The sequence below is a fragment of the Saccopteryx bilineata genome, chromosome 6, assembly GCF_036850765.1.
Source record: "Saccopteryx bilineata isolate mSacBil1 chromosome 6, mSacBil1_pri_phased_curated, whole genome shotgun sequence".
In the NCBI taxonomy this organism is placed as follows: domain Eukaryota; kingdom Metazoa; phylum Chordata; class Mammalia; order Chiroptera; family Emballonuridae; genus Saccopteryx; species Saccopteryx bilineata.
In genome coordinates, this window is record NC_089495.1 from 185,331,750 (window position 1) to 185,350,668 (window position 18,919).

Genomic DNA, 18,919 nt, shown 5'->3' on the forward strand with positions numbered 1-18,919 from the left:
GATGAAAGACTAGGGAACCCAAGTGGACCTCAGTTCCATGCATCATGGCTTCACATGGCCCACGAGTGCCGACGACCACCCAGTCCCAACAATGACCCAAGTTTTATGTGTTATTTCATTTATGACCGAGGTTCCACATTCCCCCCAATGTTATTTGTATTTTTAAAATTTTTACAGTATTTTTTTGTTCTTTTTTAAAGGAAATTGCTTGTTCATGTACTTTGCCCATTTTTGTGATGGGTTTGCTTATTAATTCTTAAGAGCTCTTTGCTTAGTAGAGAAATTAAACCTTGTTAGATCTTTATCCAGGCCCTACACCCATTAATATTTTCATGTGATTTTAACTTTTGTGTAGTCTACCCAACCCCCCTCCCACTTTCCCCACTTATGGCTTTAGGATCTTAGGTCATGTTTAAAGATTTATAATTTATAAACTAAGATTTTAATTGTAAAAATGGCTATTTCTAAATGGCTATTTTGTACTTAAACAGGATTCATTCATTTGTGTATGGAAATGAGGTAGGGATCGAGCTTAACCTTTTCCAGTTGTTTTAATACCATTTCTATGTATTTGATAGCTCTTGGTCCTACCTATTTTGGGGAGATTCTGGGTAGAGAGACACTGGGGTGTAAGCTGGTGGACTCTTTGGCTAGGGCAACAAAGATCAAAGTACAGAATTCTTAATGGGCATAATGGTTTCTATGAAGCATGTGCTGGGGAGGAGGCTGGGGTGGACCTTTTGTATTGTCTGAAAAATTGTCTTCAAAAAACCAAAAATTAGGTAAAAAAAAAAAAAAGGTGGCAAGACTTTTACACCCACTTATAACCCTGGGGCCTTGTCACCTCAACACGGGGCTTCCCGATTCATGAACACTAGGGTCAGTGTTTGCTCGAAACCGCAAATAAACCAAACGAGTCACAAACTTTGCTCACATTTAATTTTTATTGAATTTTTTTAATGCTGCACGAGACAATATTTATTTCTGTTTGCTGCTGTTATTTTTAGTTAAAGAGAAAGAGAAAGAGAGAGGGAACCATTGTGGCCTTTTTTTAATTCTTTTCTTTATCTGAAGGCCGCCTTAAGCTTTCTAAATTTGGAATATTTAAGCAAGCTGAAAGGGAAGAGGGGGTTTCGCAAAATCACTCAATGGGGAAAGGAAAGGTTGCTTTGTCAGTCATGCCCTATGGTGGGTGACTGACTGCGTGTACAATCACTTTTAATTAATTGTGCTTAAGGCTTTAATTAAATTTGGGGGTTCCCTTCTTACAGCAGCTCATACTGGCGGAGGTGCATGCGCTGGATGATGTCGCGGCAGTCGTTGAACACGCGGCGGATGTTCTCGGTGTCCACGGCGCAGGTGAAGTGGGGGTAGCAGTAGTGGCGCCCATCTCCACTGGCGGTGCTGATTCTCTGCGGTACAAACAGAGACACTCGGTCAGGCCTCCTCTCCAGAAACTGCCCCCAAGGACCCTTTACCAGAGCAAGTGAAGGGGCACAGAGGCTAAAACTCACGGGGCTACCCTGGAATGAAACTGGAGTGCTGGATGGTTCAATCCCCAAATGTAGAATGAAGTCCCGCCCCCAAATAAGAGCAATCAAAGAGGGAAGCAAGATAAGTCTACTCACCAGAAACTCATCCCGGATGAAGTACTTGGCCCGGGTCACGCGTGGGTCCTCACCGGGCTCGGGAGTCGCTGCAAAGAAGAGAAGTATTTTGTTATTTAATATAATTAAGAGATGGAGCTAGCCTGCTTGCATCTTGCTACTCCTCACCCTCTTGGGTTTCTCCACATGCCAATGAGTAGAAATAAGGTTTTCTTGCTTCCCCAACAGAGCCCTCTCTAGTGTGTGTGTGCATGGGGAGCTAGCTGTTCTTGGAGGTTGTTCACTTGGGTGATTTTTTAAATTCAGAAATTAACATACACACGAGCGTATATAGAACTAATGAGCTGAAATGTGTGCCAATGAACTGCATAAGGTCATACATACCATCCTCAGGAGTAGTGTAGCGAGCAAATTCTGGAAAGTAGTCCTCAATCTTTGATTTTCCAGCAAGGACCTTCTCAGCAAGCAGGTCTTGCTTGTTGAGGAACAGAATCACAGAGATGGTGCGCAGCCATCTAACAAAGAGGGAATCGGGGTTCAAGTCCAGGAAAAGAGCATTTCTTATGTGAGGGGCCTGAGATGAACCTGGGGGTTGCTCTACCGACCTGTTGTTCCAGATGCTCTTGAAGAGGTTCAGAGCCTCCTGCAGACGGTTGGTCTGGTTGTCCTCCCGGATGACCATGTTGTAGCTGCTGCTGGCCACCACGAAGATGATGGCAGTCACATCTTCAGCACAAGAAAACAAAGGCAATGTGTGTTAGAGCAAAAATGATCCTTCACAATGAAAAAAGCAAAACATCCCTAAACTGAAAAGGAGCCCACAGCTTCCATACCATTGAAGCATTGGATCCACTTGCGGCGTTCGTCGCGCTGGCCACCCACGTCAAACATGCTGTGGGAGAGAGGACACCCGGTCACTCTGAGGGCTAACACTGACCCACCACTACAACTGCCAGAGGGGACATCAGGCTCCATTATCTCTGTTTTTTAATAAAGGGAACCATTCACTTACTGGAAGTTGACTTTGTCCACCTGGAACTTGGTCTCAAAGATTCCAGAAGTCAGGACACGGCAGCGAAGCAGGTCCTAAAACAAAATCAGAGTCAACAGACCTCACCAAAACCAACTGAAATAAAAATCGCCAATCTAGAGCAGAACCGACGAGCTTGTCAAGGGGTCTCTGCCTGTGAGAACTGCGTACCTGGTCGCTGGGGACGTAGTCGGCCTGCTTGATGACATCAATCTTGTCCAGAAAGCTGGGAGGGAAGGAAAGATACAAGGGGGTGTTCAGTTGTGCCCAATGGCCTCCCCAAGGGACTAATAAAAATGAGATGTTCTTGCATTACTCAGAAAGGGTATTTCTTCCTCCTGCCTTTTAAGAATCTCATTAAAGAACAATAGAGGTTGACACATGGGGATCCTTTCTGCCCTGAGCATAAGGAACAGGAAACCAACATAACATTATCTTCTGGCCGATGAAACAGAACTGTCCAGATAGGCAATTTGTACTTTTAAAAACCTCAGGGCCGCCCAGGTTATGGGTACTGTCAGGGGAGCAGGCCCAGAGTCCGGGGTCTCAGTGACTCTCATTTATGACCCGGAAGCTTTTCACAGAACTTTCCCACCTCCCTCCCCACAGCTTAACTTTGTGCTTTTGTGTTGCTCGACTAGAGACACCACTAGAAAAAATAACTTGAAAGATTGGATTAATTTAATTAATATAGAAAATTATTAAACCTAGCTTTTGGGGGGGGGAGTAGGGGGTTAGAGCTGCTTTAAAGTGGGCTAATAAGAAAAGAAAATCCCAAAGGGGGGGAGAAGTTTATTTAAAGTTCTGTAAGCTTCCCCCCCTTTCCTTTTTACCAGTTTAGAGTTAGTCTGGCTGGAAGGATATACTAACTTGCCCAATCAGTCTTACATTACAGCACCAGTCCAGAAATAGCTCCCCAGCCGCCCTGGCCGCCAGCATGTTGCCATGGCAACAGAACCACAGTTCTATAAATAGCTCATCAGCACCAAATCTTGTGAGAGAGACAGCTGGAGTAGGGCCAACCAAACCCCAGCTCAACAAATAAAAATAGGCAGCTTAAGAAATGGGCAGGGTACCAGTATCTCAACTTGAACATAAAGGCAGTGAAGCCAGAAACAGACTGGTCAGTGCCAACACCGGGCAGTCGGAATCCTCCGGCCAGGGAAGACATTTTATAAACTATGTTCTCTTTTCCCCAAGTTTCTTAAAACTTTCCACAAACTGTGGAGATGTTGCCACTTTCAAATAAAGTTGCAGGAGTTATTTAATGTTGCATTAAAAAAGAGAAAAAAAACCTCAGGGGACGATTAAAACAAAAGGAACCCCCCGTGAAGTTGGTGCGCCCCCTCGCCGGGCGCTCCAGAGCCTCCAACTCTCGTACCTGTCCTTCTGACATGGATCCAGAACTCAACGGCAAACAATTCCAGGATTTCCATTTGTTTTGCGTTACTATAATTAGCACTTCCAGCTTTTTTCGTTCAAACTTTTGAGAAAATCAGGAACTTTTTGTTGAAGAAGGGGTGGGGGTGGGGGTCGCAGGGACTGTTTTTCTGTCCCTTGTAAAAATATACAAACTTGCGTGTCTATTAAACCCTATGCAACAGCAAAGCAATTATCAGTTACCAAGGAGGGGGGGGAGGCAGCTTTCTGTCGTGTTTTTAATTATGGCAATAAAATAAAATACACTATCCAAAGTGTGAGAGCTGCCCTATCTCCCTAAAGAGTTGGAGGGGGGTCAATTCAATTAATTCCCTCAAGCTAATTAATTGGGAATATCACCTTAGTGCTAGTAATTATCATTTTGGCTAACAGGCATTATTTATATAAAATAATGTCACAGCATTTAAAAGTGCAATTAAGGGCGTAGGAAAACAAATGACTCAGAAGAACTTTCTAACTGCAGGTGGGGATAACCAGGCACTATGAGAAGGACTCCTTTGCAAGTGACTTGCTGCGGCTGTGTCTCCCGCACGTGTGCACATGTGGTGTGGTGCTGTGGCGAGGTCACTTACTACTGGGCACAGTCGATCAGCTGGTACTCATTGGAGCGCTCGTAGCAGGCGCGGACTCCTTCGTCCTCCCACAGAGCCTTGGCGTGCTCGTAGAACTCCTGCAGGCGGGCACAGAACGCACGTTTAGAGGCAGAGCCCGCACCCGCAGCAGCCACTAGGACCCCAGGGCCAACTGTTCAAAATAAGGGTGTCGTCCTCGTATAAAACTCAGAGCTGGCACTTCAGCCCCAGGGTGGTAGGGTACATTCAGTTCACGGCCACTGAAGTCTGTGCCGTATTTAACATATGTTGTTTGTCACAAGCTGCACATGAGGGGATAATTAAGGGTGCCACCACTCATGACGTTTTCTCTCATAAAAATTTAGTCTACTCAAGTGAGATTTTTAGAATTAAACTGACCTCCACTTGTGGGGATGGGTGAGCCAAGGGGTGGTAGAATGTTGCTCATCCATCTTGGGCAATGCCCTAATGATGATTAGTTGGCTTTTGTTTGTTTTTAAACATTAAGGATCCTTATGGATTTAACTTTTCCCTAAAAACTGACATCACTGGGATGTGTTCTGCTGGACACAGGTGTGCACTGTGCGACACGGGCTCTGTCTAGCGCCCAGGGAGGGCTAAGGCAACGCATTGCAGGGCAGAGCTTACGGGAGGGAAATCAAAGTCCGGCACGTTCATCACACTCAGGATGTAGTCCACACGGAATTGGTTCTCAGGGTTGGCCAGCTCCACGGGGGGCACCAGGTTGCTCATGGCGGCCACGATGGTCTGCAAGTGATTGAGCAAGTGGTCAGGGGCAGCACTGTCTGAGAGGGGACTAACAGAATGAGAAAAAACCCAAGCACGTACTTCAATGGCCTCCTTCAGGTTGTTTTTGATGTCCTGCACTTTGGTGGCCTTCTCACTACAGTGGGATTGAGAAGAAAAAAAAAAACCATATTGCATCATGTTGACTAACATGGTCACTTTAGTCAAGATATTCCAACTAAGCATAGTATTCTGTTCTTAAAGGAGGGGTGGGTTCAGATCTGTGCAGATTGGAGGTTCCTGAATAGAGGTGGTTTCAGGTGACCACCTCCCATTTATGTCTGGAAGACACGCCCAATTGGGGCCAATTAATGAAATGGCATCTAGATAATGACCAAGGCTACTGTACCAGAAGTTGGACCCTGCTCATTCACTCCCTCAAGATGTGGAACCATCTGCTTAGAGCCTCCCCGCACCCCCACCACACACTTCATGTTATCAGCATCTCTGTTGGGGGGGGTTGTTGAGGTCACTGTGGGGCTGGGGAGAAAGTTTCATGGTTCCACTTGGGGCTTATGCATAAGGTGGTGTGTTAATTAAATCTCAGGGCTGTGCAGCCCTGCTTGTTTTATTTAGTCACTGTGTATGTCACTGCAGCCAACAGCAATGCAGTAACTGATGTGACGTTTCTAGTTGATGTTAACACACACTGACCCTTCAAGGTGGACAGGGGTTAAGATTCTGCTCCCAGAAGTCTTTATGATCTGGGATTTTTGCTTCTGGGGGGGGGGGGTTTGGAACAGTATCCCCCTCTAAGTAGAGGTTAGGGGTTTTGTTGCTTAAAATTTTTAACTTGGACCTACTGAAGGGCCTGGGTGGTTAAAGGCCACACCTTGGGATTCTGGGTCAACCCACCACAGAATGTCTGCGCCTCATTATGTCAATCGAAATGCCACATGTTTGCAAAACTGTCCTTCATGTGAGGCTGGACCGGGGGAGATTCCTAAGTTTGTTTTAGGGGCTAAGGACCCCTAGCTTGGGGCATAAATCTTGCCATATCCAACCATGCCTCTAAGATTCTGGGGGTGGGGGATGAAATAACACACTGACTGGGTATTAGGTCCTGAGATGTGACTGAGGAGGAAACTGAGGCTGAGAGGGAAAGTGAGTCTCAGAGGTGGGGCTTATCTTTCTCTTGCTGTCATTCTTAAGAGTCTATATAGAGATTCCCAAATTTTAAAGCATTCATCTGGTTGCTCTGCCTAATCACAGGATGGAAGGAGTGACCACTCAGGAGAAGAGGACAGAACGTTAATACGGAGGGAATGTAAAAATGGTTAACAGCAGCCAGAGCTGGCCTGAGCATTAGTAACCCCTAACCCTAACCCTAACCCTAACCCTAACCCTAACCCTAACCCTAACCCCGGGCCATGGAGCTGAGGGGGCCACGTGCTCATCTACCAACAGCCCTGCCTCACAAAAACCTGGTCTTTCCTATTTCAAATTATGTTCCTTGAGCATTTTCTTCTTTCAAGGTAAACATTTGTGTATTGGGGGGGAGGGGGCTCATCTTCTAAGTGAGTTTTCACCCCCTTTCCAGGATCGGCCCTCTTCCTGTTGAACTGGCCTTGCAGACACACTGCTCTTTTATCAGGTGAGCTGCTCTCAGCAGAGGTGGGGGGTGGGGTGGGGGGAGGCAGGACAGCCGGAGCCAGGAATCCAGCCCCTCCTGTATTTACACACGAGTACTACGCTCTGGGGAGCCTGAGGAGATGTAACTAGGGGTGGGCTGCAAACCAAGAGGGAACTGGGTCTTGAGCTGAGGTCTGCCACTGAACCCCAGACCCTCAGGGCCTCCACCCTGCACTGAAGGGACCTCGGGAGTCCTGACCCCTCTGGGAGACTCTCCTGCTTTGTTTGGGCAAACCTGAAGCTGCTTCCTGAAACCAGGAAGGCTAGGGCTAGAAGTCTCTCATCAGTTAGGCAGGCGTCAGCATTTTAAAAGGACACCTGTTTGACTGCCCCCCAATGTTTACTTAGGGATTCAACTCAGGACCTAAGACCCTACAGGACAAATCCACTCCTACTCGTTAAAAACAGGCCCCACACCCACGACGATGAGAGCCACAAACCTTTCTTTGGTTTTAGGGTCCCACAATTATTAAAATTCGCCGTGTCTGGGTACTAAGTACTCAAATATACATACAGGCATAGAAAATGATTTCCAGGTTTTTTCATTCAGCTTGATTTTTGGGTCTAAGTAGTAGTATGATAATTGGAAAAGTTCCCGTCTTAAATATGGATATTTTGAGAACGTGTTCAGTATTCATCTACGTATGTGAGTAGGTGTGGGAGTATATCAAGTATAAAACCACTAAAATAGGAATCCGAAGTCTAATTCGGGTGTGTAATACTCCAACATAAAATTCTGCCATTGAAGCAATTACTGTGTAGATGGAGATATTGTACTGGGGGCTGGCAGGCTTCTCATAACTCTTACTATCGCTTAACAAACTGAACAGAGTGTGAAACTCAGAGAAAAGTTCCTCAGGTGTCTCTAAGGCCAAAATAATTACCAACTGCTAAAAGTCTGATGGGCTAAAAAGTAGGGGCTGGAAGTACTTTCAGGACTTTGCAGCTCCTCCCTCCTCCCTCCTCCCTCCTCCCTCCTCCCCTTTATGTAGAAAGTAGAGGAGCTTGGTTCAAATGCTAAGAGCCCTCACCCCCACCCCGACCCTGGCTAGACCCCGGCTAAGTGGTAAGTTTTACTCAGTGCTATCTTCCTGCTTTTATGGGGTGGGGGAAGGCAAAAGAAGAGAGACAGAAGACAGACAGGGACTGCTGAGACATGCAGAGTAGTTTTATTTATCACATGTTAATACTTATATTTACTGCAGAACAGTCAGAGAGAGAAGTGCAGGCAGGTATTAGTAGGGGTCAGGGGCTAGCACAGCATCTAGTACACAGTAGGTTGCTCAGTAAGGACTGGTCATCATTTCTCAATGCCAACTTTTGGTACAGTAAACTGACAGTCACGTTACATAGATGCCTAACTTGGATGTTACACTACATTTGGGACAATTAAGGATCTTATTTCATTTTTTTGTTGTTTTTGTGTTTTTTTTTGTCTTTTTTTGCTGTTTTTGTTTTTTTTTTTTTTCAGTTATCTTTAAAGGTTAGGTGGTAGGGCCCCTCCCCTCCCCCTCCCCCTCCCCCCCCAACAGAATAGTATTCTTATTAGAAGTTCCTAAGACGGGGCAATTCCAGCATGCAAAGTGTGGTGGGGAATAGCCGGGAAGAGGAGAGAAACGGGAAGCCATCATCTAGGGGTAATACACTCTAAAAAAAACAGATGAACAAACATGTCAGTTACTCTGTCCGGACCCAATCTCCTTTGCCCCTCCCCTCCCCGGCCACAGAAGCTATTTCTTTGAGATGCCCTAGGCTCGGTGGATGGCCCTGCATGGTCTCATGAGAAATAGCTGCCAGATGACAGCATGCAGAATGTGCAGGCACGGCTTCGAGCGGGTTACCTGGCATGCATGCGTGTGCATGTTGGCATGTGATGGGTAGTGGGGATGCAGGAAGAAAAAAAAAACAGCTTGATAATGAATGGGAAAAAAAGATGGATGCCATCACTCATTTCCTGTCCACTAGCTAGCTAGAGCCCCGGATTAAAGTTAATTTGATAACTTTTAAAAAGACCAGAGGCTTTTCAAGATCATTTGTAACAGTGACCTACACCCCCCCCCCCCCGGTGCTGAGCATTTTTTCCTCAAAATTAAGGGCGGCGCAGCACCACATATTTTAATAGAGAAAATTTGTTTCAGAGGTCTGAAAATTTAAAACCAGACCACCAGTGGGTGGATGGAATTTAGTAGATAGTTTTAAAAACAAGTAGCAGATTCAAATAAAGAGCTGGGAGGTGGGCTGGGGGGATGGAACTGAAACCATAAGGAAAAACTCGAAATCCTAAACTGATCGTCTAACGCTGAAATCTATAACTTTCCCCCAGCTGGATCTAATTATACTTTAAGGATGGCAAAAAAAAAAAAAAAAAAGTTAAACTGTGTCGTTTGCAAACGTATACCAAGATGGATGATGGCCCTTAAATGATTTTTGTTTCCTTCCCGGGGCTCTGCCCTCAGTTTCCCAGTGTGAGCTTCATGTTTGTTTGTTGAAAAGTTTTTCTGTTTTTGAATGTGCCTACCCTTCGCTGTTGCTCCTGGCAGCCTGCGGGTCCTCTTCGCCGCCCCTTTTAAAGAGAGATTGAAAGCTCACCTAATCTGCAAGGCACGGCAATTTCACAAAATCCCCACCCAGCCTCGCTACATTCTTCAGCAAAGGGGCGCCATCCCGCTAATTCTTAGGTCGCCTTTCTGGCTAACTTGAAATGTCTCCTGGGGCTGCGGGCCTTGGAGGGGAGAATTCCACACCTTGGCTGCAGTATTAGCAGAGCCCTCTGGAGACTCGGGTCGGGGACAGGAGGGACTGATAATTATTTTCTTGTGCTTTCATTAAATGTACATGCATCAGAGAGCCAAAGCAGTGACTTCTCACAACTCTTCTGAGAATATAGCAGCAACTAAGGCGGCTCCTCCATGCGCTCCCAGATTTCAATCCTCAGTGTTGTATCTGAACAAAGGCACGGACACGGGTGACTTCTGCCCGTGACACGAGGTGCAATATTAAGACCTCCCTCCCTGCAGTCTGAAAAACTACCTGTAAAATGTTTGTATTTATAAATAATTGTTCTTCTTAAATTGCCATCAATTAAAACCATATGTGGAGTTCAAACATATAACCAAACCAAAGAAATCCACTTCTCAAAAACCTAATCTTCATGAATGTGGGCACCCCCCCCCCCCCCGAAGGCGGGAAGGGCAGCATGGCTAAACCGTCTGTGGTTTTGTCATCGATTAGATTATATTAGCTCAGCCAGTGTTAATGGCACTTTTTTTCTCCCCGTGGAACTCAGTGTAAGGAAGAGAGTTAGCTAGGTGTTAGGAAAATCTGAATTTGACTGCCGTTTCTGAAAGTCAGATTAGAATTACAAGTTACTCTACACAGGTTGCCGGCACGCAGTCTGCAGGTAGGTAAGGCAAGTTTACCAGCTCAGCCAGCACTAATGAAGCACACATTTACGGGAGGAGGCAAAGACCCGCCACCCTTTGTGGACGCCGTACCAATTTCATAGGGAATACCTAGCCAAGAAGGAAACCATTTTTTTTTTGTTGTTGTTGCAATACCACAGCGAGGAAAAAGAAAAAAGGAGGCTCCGTGGACAAGATAAAAATAAGGTTTCTAGACTCATACTAAGAATTCCCCTGTATGTCACTTTCACAGGCTAAATTTAACATCCTTGGAGATTACCTATGGCTTCCTCTACAAAGAAGGCAAACTGGGAACATTGCTTCCTCTTTTATTTTTTAAAAACAGAAAGGAGAAGTTCTGTTTTAAATGCCTGGTCTGCATTACAGACTGGCTCACTTAGGGAGAGGAATCCTTTCCCTAAAAAATTTTCAAAATTTTGGGCAATCAGTAGAGTAGTAACTTTAAATTATCCCAAGGATATCCGACTTGAACTAAAGTAAACAGGGTCTGCTGCATCCTTTTAAAAACGTTTGCCATGTCCAGTTCCAACCAAAATATTTATCTAGAGGGTACACGGGTATATTAATTTTGCTTAACTAGCCGTGTGAGACCCCGCTCCCCATTAAGTTGCACCGGGGAAATCATGCGAGATTTTTCTATAAATGACAAATTGATGTAACTAGAAGTCTGCTTCAGGTTGTTGTTTTTTGACCAATGACCACCTCTGGTGGCAGGACTTGACTGAAGGGGTGTGTAAGGAATTAAAAAATTTCAGAAGTGGCTCCTGATGCATGAACGTGACTTGTTTAATTAACGGCATATATGTGCGTATTGACAACTCATCGGGAGTCAGCCATAAAATTGGTAAAATACCCCCTCCTTCTGAATTCAGTTAAAGTCTAAAAAGCACCCTAAACTAAAATGTCCACTTGTATGATGTCATTCTTTTCTTACACCCCCCCCCCACCCCCACCCCGGATAATTTGTTCTAAGAAATTCTAGAATTTTTGGTAAAGAGCTGCATCGTGCAGTTCTTTAACCTCTGAAAGGTGATAAAATTCATTGCTTTCCCTGATGTTCAGGGACAGTAAAGGTTTTTTTACTGGTTTCTGAGGTTCTCGGGTTTTGTGTGTTGTACAACTGAATTAAACTACGCCCCTTGATTCCGTCTCCCCTTCTCTAATTTAACAGAATGCAACTGAGGGATAAATTTTTCACTAGAATCCAGGTTTAGGAAGGGGAATGGAATTGCTAACCAGCTCATAATGGCAAACCAGTGCCCTCAGGGGCTCGTCACCTGGGGAGTCAACTACTCTCACCCCAAGAATGCAGAGGCTGGTCAACTGAGCTGGGGTCTGAGGAGAATAGATAATTCTCCGATTAGACTGAACGCTCCCCTTCCCATTTTTTGGCAAGTGTGACCCCCCCGTTTATTTTTTCCATCCCTAATATGTGCACGTGCTCTTTTCATCTTTAGTCTCAGTGCGGTATTGCCACATTGTCCTATACCAAGATGCCTGGAAGGACATTTGAAAGGCAAAAGTGCCCCTTAATCCGGCAGGAGTACCTAACTCCCACCATTCCATCATTTAAATGTTCCCTTTCCGTTTCTTCAGGCAAGACTATTGATTTTTTAAAAAGGAAACAATGATTTGTCAATAATATTAATTCCAAATTGGGGGGGGGGTGAGGAATTATTAACAAGGGCTGCCTCTTGCAACTTTATTTTGGGAGAGAATATTGAAACAATGTTTCCCTAATAGTTTACAATGTTCTGCCTTGGTGCATTGCGCTGAAATCTGCTGGGGGGGGGGGGGCTCTCTGCAGTGATAATTGTGGCCTAAGGGGGTGGGCCACGCCGGTGTCAGCCATGTTGGAGACCTACTGCACCAAAGTATGCAGCGGTCCTGTCACGGGGCCAAAAAGGCACTATTTTCCCAGGGAAGGGGAGAATTTTTTTTAAATAAGTGCTTTACTATTATTTGTTGCTGCACCAAATATTACAAGGGGGGGAAGAGTCTCTGATAGAGCTCTTCCTAGGGTTTTCTAATATGCAGACAAAAAATTAAGTGAAAATTGGCTGCCCAGTCCCCCAAGCTACCTAACTTCCTAAAGGTTAGTATCAAGTGCGCTCCTGTCCTGGGACCTGGCACAGCTTTGACACTTACTCTCCATTAAACCCATTAACATGCAGGATCCTCATTTGCTTCACAATGGTGCTTTTACCAGACTCTCCCGCACCTAGAAAATGAAAGTAAGTCTCAGGTTATGAAGGAGGCATTTTACACACTTGGGCTGTGAGAGGACTGCTGTTTTTTCCACAGAAGAAACACGCAAAGGAAACAAACAAAATAGCACACTTGCAATATTTCTTGACATTTCGACGCATAAAAAATGAAATCAATGTCCAACTCTGTGTCCCTGCAGTATTTCACCATTAGAATAACAAACAAGAATTAAAGGTTTTGCTGTTCTCAGGTTTTGTTGTTTGGGGGGGGGGGGTGTCTTTTTGGTTGTTTTAAAATTTGTGAGGTGGAGAAGCAAAGGGAGTAAGAAAAAATGACGCAATTTTGTCATGGGGGGGGATTGAAGTTCAAACTGTGAAACAATCTTTGAAACCTGAGAATTCACTGGTAAATTGCACACGTGAGTGTGCAGAGCCACATAATTCATTGTTTGTCAGATGTTTCATGGTTAAAATACCCAGGATCCACAAACAATGCCCAGATACTGCAGTCTCCAGGTCACGTTCTGACGCAGCGCTTGCCTCCCAAACATTGTCACAATGCAGCTGCTTTTCTGGCCAAGTTTCTCTCCCCTTGGGCTACTGAAAAATCAGCCCCTCAAACTGCAACATGGCGTTTTATCCAATTATCCACCATCCTTTCCCCTCAAACTGTATCTTTTCAAAGATACAAAATCTCTCTGGATTCAACAACTATGTTATTGGAGGGGGGTGGTGGTGAGGGGATGGAAGATTGCCAATTTTGTCATCTTCTAGAAAAATACATTTTAATATCAAATATAGTGTTGGAGAACAACTATATTAACATTCATCAACTGTAATAAGAATTTTAAAAAAAAGGACCAGACTTTGATCATAAGGAAGAGTAGTCCTGGAAACTACTGCACTTTCAAAGATTTCAAGCCCCTCCCAATTAAAGTAAAGGGACACATGCCTCCATTTTAAATCACCTTATATTTGTAACAACATTGAATAAAAACCCACACATTTCCAAGCTAGAAGGAGGACTGCTGTTTTTTTAATTTTCTTTTTTGCAAATGTACTCTCCCTCACAAATAATTCTTATGTGATTTTTTTTTTTTTTTTTGCCCTCCTTCCCTGCAAATTTGTTTGGATTTTTATCCTTTTTCACTTTTACTTTTCTTTATTTTTGTTTTACTTCCCAGAGATCAGCAAAGCATTCCTCCTTCTCTTGCTTTTTTACAAGGCTGTAATCAATACCTGTAAAAAGTTAAAATGTGTTTCCACAGAAACATTGATTTCAAAGCAAACACTCTAAATAAGTTAAAAAATTAAAGGCACTGTTAGGAGATTCCATGAACACATATTAATCGGAATCTGCAATATTATTTCAGAGGTGTTAGGATGCGTAACACCTTTTTTACATTCACCAACTTGTGCCTCAGTTTCCATATGTATGAAAGTACGTGGTACTATAATTCAATTTAGGATGCGTAACATTTTTACATTCACCAATTTGTGCCTCAGTTTCCACATGTATGAAAGTACGTGGTACTGTAATTCAATTTTTGTCATTAAATTAAAATGGATTAAAAAGAGGACTTTGGACATCATTGTTTCCTCTTTGTTGGGGGGGGGCATTATTTGGTGAGAATCTCTATTTAAAAATGCAAACTGCGTGCACTGGCCTGGGCTGCAGACACCTGTGCCAGAGGCTATCAATAAATTGTGATAAAATGTAGCCATATAGACTAGAACACCTGAGGAAGGTTAGCCCAGAATGATGCAAGGTGTGTGCAAAGTAACAGTGTCAAATGAAGTGGACACTTTGTGATTGTTGCACAAAGGTGTTAGAAATTTAAAGTACCATTAGCATCACACTTGTTTTAAATTAGTGTTCAACTAACAAGATCATATTCCTAGGAAAAGATTCTAGATTTTCCAGGTTCCTGCTTTGAAATCAAATTTTACGCATATTAATCACATTGTATAATTTCTACCTTTAGAAGTTTAAGATAAGACCTCAATATATGCATCATTTAATTGTTGAAATTGCAAATGCATAAAAACCAAAGGCTCATTTTAACTTAATTAGTGATTTTGTTTTGCATAAATCTGGACCCAGGAGAACAAAGACATGACCCACCCACCCCCACCCCCCAAAAAAAGCCAAACACCACCACACACACAACAACCTGCTTTTGTTTTATTCCTTATAATTAAGCTGTTTTGTTGAAATGTGACCATGATCTAGGTCTTAACCTAGCAAATTCACCAATTAACTCAGCCAAAATTACTAAGGAAGTGGAAAACTTCCATACTAATTAATGCTTGTGTAAGTCTTCTGGTTATTTCAATCATTTTTAATGCTTTTATTTTAACTTTTTACCCCAAAACAGCACCTTTAAGAAAAAGGAGGAAAGGTCACCTCTTTATAGTCACCCCCCCCCCCTTTGGCCAGAGTAAAAACCGCAATCAAAAGAGAAAACCTAGAACCAAACAACCAAATATCACTTGGCAAACAACTAATTAACGTCTTTTCATCTCCTTCCACCTGGAAAAAGTCTTCTCCTTAAAGCGCTGTCAATACCCCCTCCCACCTTGAAAAGGAGAAAAAACGCCATTTCCAGACCAAGAAGCCATTTACAGACAAATGTCATTTTCCAGCTCTGATTTGTGAATGCCTTTTTTTTTTTTTCTTTTTTCACAAAGCACTCTCAATGTAGCCGGCTAACAGGAAAATGTGTGTGTGTTAATGGTTTGGGGGGGGCGCTCCTGCGGGGAGGGGTGAGGACCGCTGCTACAATTAATTCTCTTCTTTGCTTTTCAAAAAGCCTGCATGTCTGGAAGGGGAAAAAAAGGTCATACTGTAAAAATGACGTGTCATTTGGCTTCACTGGGCACTTAGCGTATTAACTCCATTTTTTTTTTTTTTTTTGGTCTTATTTTATTTGATTCTCCTTCCCTTCCTTCCACCGCCCGGCCTGGCCCGGGACACGTCTCCTCCGCGCACACACAGTGTGTCCTGCCCGAATCGCACAAGTCGCGCCCAGCGGCCGCCGCGCTCCCTCCTCCCCCACCCCCCACTCCGGCGCCACGACTCGCCCGCGCCCCCTCCCCCTCACTGCACCACCTTTACCGCTCCGATCCCTTCCGAGGGGCTGATGTCACCCGCCCCCCCCCTCCACGGCCACTTCCCCAGCCAAAGCCTCCCCTTGGCGAGGCCCCCACCGCCACCGCGGCGCCCCCACCCCTCATCACCCCCTCCCCTTCTGGCCCTGCTTTCTTTCTCCCTTTCCCAACAAATCACACACCCCACGGAGGCGGGTCCCCCTCCCTCTGCCCGCCACCCCATTTCCTGTCCCCGAAACCCTCTTTTTTGTCGCAGTCTCCCGAGCCCAGTGGGGCTCCCCCAACCCTCCCAAACAAACACCCTAGCCCCTGGCATTGTGTAGGCCTCGCAGAAAAACAGAGTAAAAAGAGTAAGGGAGGGGGGGGAAGGCGAGAGAGAAAGAGACAGAGAGCTGACCAGGAAAGGGGGACCCGTGCTCGCGTTGCCACGGCCCCCCACCCCATTTTGAGACCCCACCCGGCCAAATCTGCGCGCCAGGGTCCCCCTTCCGGCCTCGCCCCCCAGAGACAGAGCCCGCGAGCGGGCGGCGGACTCGGGAGCGCGCGCCCGGGGCGGGGGACGGGCTCGGCGCGCGCGGCCTGCGGGGCGCCCCGAAGGGCCCCCGGGCCGGGCCGGGGCCGGCGCCCCCCGCCCCGCCCTTACCCAGCAGCAGCAGGCGGTGTGTGGCCCGGTAGACCTGCTTGTCCTTCTGCAGCTGCTTCTCGATCTTTTTGTTGGCCTCGCGCTGCGCCTTCTCCTCGTTGCGCTGGTCCTCAGTCTTACTGTTTCCGAGACAGCCCATGGCGGCGGCGGCGGGGCACGGGGCGCGGCCGGGCTGCGGCGGCGGCGGCGGGCCGGGCGCGGGCACGGGCGGCCTTACGCGGGCCGAGAGGGCCGGGGCAGCGCCGGGCGGGCGGGCCGGGGCGCGGGCTCAGCTCCTCGGGGAGGAGCGAGCGGGGCGGACTGCGGGCCGCGCGGGGAGGGTGGTGTCGGTCGGACCGAGGAGAGCGCGCTGCTCCCCGCCCCTCGAGCCGAAGCCTAAGGGGCTGATGGCCGCTCCGGGCCGAAGCGGACCAGAGCAGGAGCTGCGGGAGCTGCTGCCGCCGCTGCCGCCGCCGCCGCTCTTATTGCCTCGGCCCGGGCCCGCCGCCCCTACCCAAAAGGGCCCCGGCGGGCGGGGGGAAGCGGGGGGAGGAGGAGGCGGCGGCGGCGAGGGGGGTGGAAGGAGGAGGGATGAGGAGCAGCCGCGGCAGCAGCGGCCGCAGCGCCGGGGAGGGCGGGAGCTGGCGGAGGGAGGCGCCCCCCGGGTGCCCGGGAAGGGGGGTCCCTCCGCCTGAGCCCGGCCCGGGACGGGGACAAGGGGACAGGCCAGGGAGCCGCCCCCTCGCCCCCCTAGCTCGGGCCCCAACCGGGCCAGCCGCAGGGGGGGGGGAGAAGGGGCGGCTCCGAGCCAGTGACGACCCCTCGCACGACGCCAACGCTCCACCCCCCGGGCCGCGTCGCCCTGCGGCCCCCGAGGCCGCCGCCCCCCTCCTCCCGCGGGCGCCGCCGAGGGGCCGGGGTGGGCGGAAGGGGAGGGAGCGCGGGCCCGAGCCCGGACTTCGGAAAATTTTCGAAAAGAGAGTCACAGAGAGAGCCAGTGAGAAGGGAGTGTGGAAAAAGCGAGGCGAGCACGAACCAAAGGACAGAGCAACTGAAAAGGAAAATGTGTCCACAAACACACACAAAGACTTAATAAAACTCCACACTACACAGCGATGGTGGTGTCTGGTGGTGGTGACGGGGTGGGGGGTGGGGGGAGAGGACTCAGATGAGCCTCTCGTCGCGCCCCCGGCGCCGGGCGCCATGGCCCGAGCCGAAGGCCCCCGTGGCCCCGGAGCGCCCGCGGCCTCGGCGCTTGGTGCGGCCGCCCCAGTAGGAGAAGAAGGCGCAGCCCAGGAACATTCGGAAGCAGCAGGTCGCTCCGAACACGAAGCCGCAGCCGCGGCCCTGCTCCGTGCGCTTCTGCAGCAGGAAGTTGAGCACCCACGAGGGGCTGCGCACGGAGAACACCAGGAACACCACGAAGGGCAGGTGGGCGCTCAGCGCGCCGGCCTTCTGCGGCCCTGGCCGCCACACGACGCCCCCCACGCGGGGCACTGAGTAGTAGGCGTCGTCCTCGTCCCCAGAGTCCGACTCCCACCGGGCCCAAGCCCTACTCGTGCCCCCGACGCCGGCGCCCGCGCCGCCCGCGGCGGCGCCCTCCGCGGCGCCCTCGGCGGCGGCGGCGGCGGCAGCGGCAGCGGCGGCGACCTCCGGGTCGCGGGGCTGCTCCTGAGCTTCTGACCCCTTCTTCTTCATCATCTTCTTCTTCTTCTGTATCTTCTCCAACTTCTTCTTCTCCTTCTCCCGCTTCTTCTCCTCTTTTCGCCTCTGTTCCAGCAGCTTCTTCTCGAGTTTTCTCCGCTCCTTCTCGGACAGAAACTTCTCCAGGGGCACCTCGCGCGGCAGGTTCTTGGGGTTCTTGAAGAGCTTCTTGGGGTTCCCGAACTTCCGCAGCGCGGGTGGCTCTTTGGGCTCTGCCAGCGCTGCAGCCGCCGCCGCAGCTTCGGCAGCCACCTCGGCCGCAGCCGCTGCCGTCTTCTTCTCGCTGTCCAGCGCCCTGGCTTTGATCTTCTTGGCCATCTTCAGCATGGTGGCTTAGCCACCTTGGGGTGCCCGACTCCCGCCTTGCCCGGGCGCGCTGTTTGCCCCCGGCCTCGGCCTGGCCGAACCCCGTGCGCCCCGTGTCGGGGGGACTCCTCTGCGATGCTCGATGCGCTTGCCCCGGGGGCCGCGGAGCGCGGCTGCCGGGCTTCGGGCTAGCTGCCTAAGGGTTAGCGCCAAAAAGGATGAGCAAACGAAAAAGGGGCGAGAACACACCAAAAAGCACCCAACAACAGCGAGAAACCAAAAACCACCAAGAAATGTCAAACAACTCAAAAAAGAAAAGTGCAGAGGCGCGATGGCACGAGTTTGCTGTTACCCTCAGGCGCTCCTTGGCTTGGTTCTTGTGGGTGCCAATGGAAAGAAAAGAGAAAAGAGAGAATTGGGGGGTGCCCAGGAGGCTCGGGGCAGGGCGGCAGTGCCGAG

General features: G+C 48.4%; 1 protein-coding gene across 8 annotated transcripts in view; it reads right to left on the reverse strand.

Moving 5' to 3' along the window:
• Positions 1 to 925: 925 nt before the first annotated feature.
• GNAS (GNAS complex locus) overlaps positions 926 to 18,919 on the reverse strand; it is a 51,084-nt gene continuing 33,090 nt past the window's right edge. For 2 of the 8 annotated variants that reach the window (XM_066236420.1, XM_066236419.1), the window contains 12 exons: positions 12,659 to 12,731; positions 9,607 to 9,651; positions 5,499 to 5,553; positions 5,298 to 5,417; positions 4,650 to 4,747; positions 2,809 to 2,863; positions 2,620 to 2,693; positions 2,441 to 2,499; positions 2,213 to 2,333; positions 1,992 to 2,122; positions 1,629 to 1,696; positions 926 to 1,412 (listed from right to left, as the gene is read on the reverse strand). In XM_066236420.1, the coding sequence (XP_066092517.1) occupies positions 1,266 to 1,412; positions 1,629 to 1,696; positions 1,992 to 2,122; positions 2,213 to 2,333; positions 2,441 to 2,499; positions 2,620 to 2,693; positions 2,809 to 2,863; positions 4,650 to 4,747; positions 5,298 to 5,417; positions 5,499 to 5,553; positions 9,607 to 9,651; positions 12,659 to 12,731 (1,046 nt within the window). In that variant the 3' untranslated portion in view covers positions 926 to 1,265. Of the gene's footprint in view, positions 1,413 to 1,628; positions 1,697 to 1,991; positions 2,123 to 2,212; positions 2,334 to 2,440; positions 2,500 to 2,619; positions 2,694 to 2,808; positions 2,864 to 4,649; positions 4,748 to 5,297; positions 5,418 to 5,498; positions 5,557 to 9,606; positions 9,652 to 12,658; positions 12,732 to 16,471; positions 16,611 to 18,919 lie in introns of those variants that run through there. The other 6 variants (XM_066236423.1, XM_066236422.1, XM_066236426.1 and 3 more) reach the window with 6 other exon arrangements.